The sequence below is a fragment of the Musca autumnalis genome, unplaced genomic scaffold (assembly GCF_047663935.1).
Source record: "Musca autumnalis isolate F117 unplaced genomic scaffold, ASM4766393v1 scaffold_1, whole genome shotgun sequence".
In the NCBI taxonomy this organism is placed as follows: domain Eukaryota; kingdom Metazoa; phylum Arthropoda; class Insecta; order Diptera; family Muscidae; genus Musca; species Musca autumnalis.
The window spans coordinates 133,880,695-133,884,059 of NW_027411644.1; the positions used below are offsets into that span (position 1 = coordinate 133,880,695).

Genomic DNA, 3,365 nt, shown 5'->3' on the forward strand with positions numbered 1-3,365 from the left:
ATGTACCTCTTAGGTCATAGCAGCGCAACTCAAAAGAGAATTAATTCAAATTTCACTATAAAATGACCTTCGCCTTAATAAGGCAAAACAAAAAATGATTTCAGCATGAGGTAGGCTGGGATTCGAACTCGGCAGGTCCCCGAAACCAAGTGACGCGGTTGCCGGCGTCTTAGCGTTCTAAGGTACCATCAATTTGCCAAAGCTTCCGATGACAAATATTGATGATCAAATCTTTCGATACAGAAGGACAAACACAAATAAAGGTGGAAAAAAGCTGTCATAATATTGGCAATTAAACATTGAAAATAGGGTTGCTAGCCAAGTCAGACTATAGGAAAAGTTTGGAATTAAATGACTGACTTTAAAATAAATAAATAGTTCGAATATAGACTTTTCGAATAATTTGTGGTACAAATGCTAGTTTCCAAGCTTAGCATTAGTCCACCCACTAAAATAACATTCAAATATGTCTGATGATCTGACTTAACCACCCATGAAACGTTGCATAATGGTTGAATGTGTGGGACGTCGGTGGATTCCTAATTTTTCAATGTACCTCGTAGGTCATAACAGCTCAACTCGATAGAGAATTAATTCAAAAAGAATGTAAAGTCGAATGAGATTTAAAGTCTAGTTCTTTCATGCCTAACTTTTTCTTCCAAATTACCCAGCGAAATGTACCAAGGATACAATGAAATGTCATGTCATTTTTAGGTGAATCACATATAATTTTATATGAGCGTGATTTTGCCTGTCACATGAATCGTTCGTACTAAAACGTATAAGTTCAACATTTGGTTCTTGCAAAATTTTAAGAACCATTCGCCTTTATTTAAAGCTTTCGTCTATTTCGGAAAAGATTTTATATTTCACGGCTTCTATAATGTCTAATTTGCGAATTTTACATCTGTACGTAATAGTTGTTGCTTGATGACAACCCCGATAACACTGTGCAACATTTTTAAGGTAATCTTGTGCAAACAATTTGAGCTGAGGATTTTTTGAAAGTACAGATCCAAAGGACAAAAACCTTAGTTGGGTTTTGTTGTGTCAGATCCAGCTTGGGTTTTATGGTCCCCTCTAAACATGGTTAAATAATGTCTTTTTAAAGCAATTATGTGCTACATCTCTGAAATCTATGTGAATCTTCATCTCACCTCTGAAGCAAATTTGAAGATAAGGGCAAGAATAAAATATTTGAAGAAATAATGAACTCGAAAAACTACATTTATTGCCTCAAATCGAACATTTCCATAATTTGTATACATTTCGCATCATATCTCCAAAACCCTTAATTGTTTCTTAATGTGTTCTTTTGTAAAATATATGTCAATTAGGCCGGGGCGATTTGAAAACCTTAATGGGCCCTTCGCGTTTCTGATTCCTGGGGTTGAACTGAGCAAAAAAGTCCACTGGACCATATATCTACCGTGAAAATCGAGCCTCCCGATTTTGACTTTAAGTTTTTTATTGACGTTTTTTGGATATTTTGGCATATAACAGCCAAACCATTGAGATTTTCGATCCAGCACAAAGACAAACATTGTAGCCAAGACAGTAATTGAAAACTCTCTAATACATCGCAAAAGCATTGGAATGCTCCTTCAGGCAGTTTTGGCCTTAGGAATGTGCAAACTTTTCGGAAAATGTCGATAAATGACATTGTGCTACAAAATTTGACCCGAAAAATATTCAAGTGTTCTGATGCAAAATTATATCGTGTTGGAATCCATGGACAACGACAATGCCTTTATTTCGTTTGGGTCACATCGTTTTATTTTTTTAAAACGGTAAAAGTAGTGAAAATCTGGGTTTCTTACATTTTCAAATTTAAACGGGCATATCTTATTTTTTCCACAACGGATTTCTTTTGATCCTTCTTCCTTTTAAATGGGTGAATAATGTCTTTTGAATAAGCTATTATTGCTTTAAATCGGTTAACAAATGGCTAAGTTATAGTGGTTTATGTCTGAAAAACCCCACAAAAACCCTATAAAGGAATTTCTCATAATTTTCAAAAATATAATGTTTTTTTGTTTTGTTCAATATTTATTTTGAAAATTATGAGAAATTCCTTTATAGGTTTTTTGTGGGGTTTTTCAGACATAAACCACTATAACTTAGCCATTTGTTAACCGATTTAAAACAATAATAGCTTATTCAAAATACATTATTCACCCCTTTAAAAGGAAGAAGGATCAAAAGAAATCCGTTGTGGAAAAAATAAGATATGCCCTGTAGGGGTTTTCCCACACTTTGAAAATTTAAATTTGTATTTTTAATTGAAACTAAGAAGCCTTAGACTTTTGTCTATGGATATTTTGAATTTTGTATACATACATTTTTCATTCTAAAAATATTTTTCATCTACGAAGTTCGTCTTTCAAATAAATGATTTTAATTATTTTTTAATAAATTGTGTTTCGCTACAATTTGGTGACCCCGATAACTGAAATGACGCAAGAAACCGTTCGCCCATCGCTATCAGGAGGTAATACACATTTAGTTGGAGATTCACATCGTGAGAATGCTCCAGCCACGAATTCAACGCAAATTTTTGCTGCACGAATTGCAAAACTGCCTCCATTTTGGCGTGAGGAGCCAGAAATTTGGTTTTTACAAGTGGAATCCAGCTTCAATTTAAACGGAATTACGCAAGATTCTACCAAATATGAATATTTGCTTAGCAATCTGGACCCATCAATTTTGTTTGTATTGAAGGATATCGTGGTAAATCCACCGGCAACAGGAAGATATGCTGCGATGAAAGCAAGAATAATCAAGCATTTCGCTGAATCAGATGAGTCGCAGTTGAAGAAATTGCTGAGCGGTTTGGAATTAGGCGACCAAAAGCCTTCACATCTTTTACATAGGATGAAATCTCTTGCCGGCACCAGGGTAAGCAATGAAATGATGCGTACTTTGTTTATGGATCGTCTTCCAGAAAATGTTAAATGCATTCTTGCTGTAACTGATACCGCAGACTTAGATAATCTAGCTGGTATAGCGGACAAAATTTGCGAGCAATTTTCAGCTTCAACCACAATTTCGGAAATTTCTTCAAATAATAAAACTAATCAAGATTCATCGGGCCTAGTTGGTAAGTTGGACCAGATTATTCAACGCATTGATGCACTCGAAAGACGTTCTCGTCAACACCAGCCGAACCGCAATGTACAAGTCCAACGATCTCGTTCTAAATCTAGAAGCCGTAAGGATTCGGGTTTGTGTTGGTATCATTGGCGTTTTGCTGATAAAGCATCAAAATGTGTACAACCATGTAAATTTCAATCATCAAAAAACTAGTACAACCATCGTGTGATAGTTCGGCGTCTCTCAGCGATGGTAGAGATAATAGTCGTTTA

At 35.3% G+C, this 3,365-nt stretch overlaps 1 protein-coding gene across 1 annotated transcript; it reads left to right on the forward strand.

The window, feature by feature from the left end:
- Nucleotides 1-2,454: 2,454 nt before the first annotated feature.
- On the forward strand, nt 2,455-3,306 carry LOC141404173 (uncharacterized). Its single transcript, XM_073987553.1, has one exon. The coding sequence runs from the start codon at nt 2,455-2,457 to the stop codon at nt 3,304-3,306; it is 852 nt and encodes a 283-aa protein (XP_073843654.1).
- The last annotated feature ends 59 nt before the right edge of the window (nt 3,307-3,365 follow it).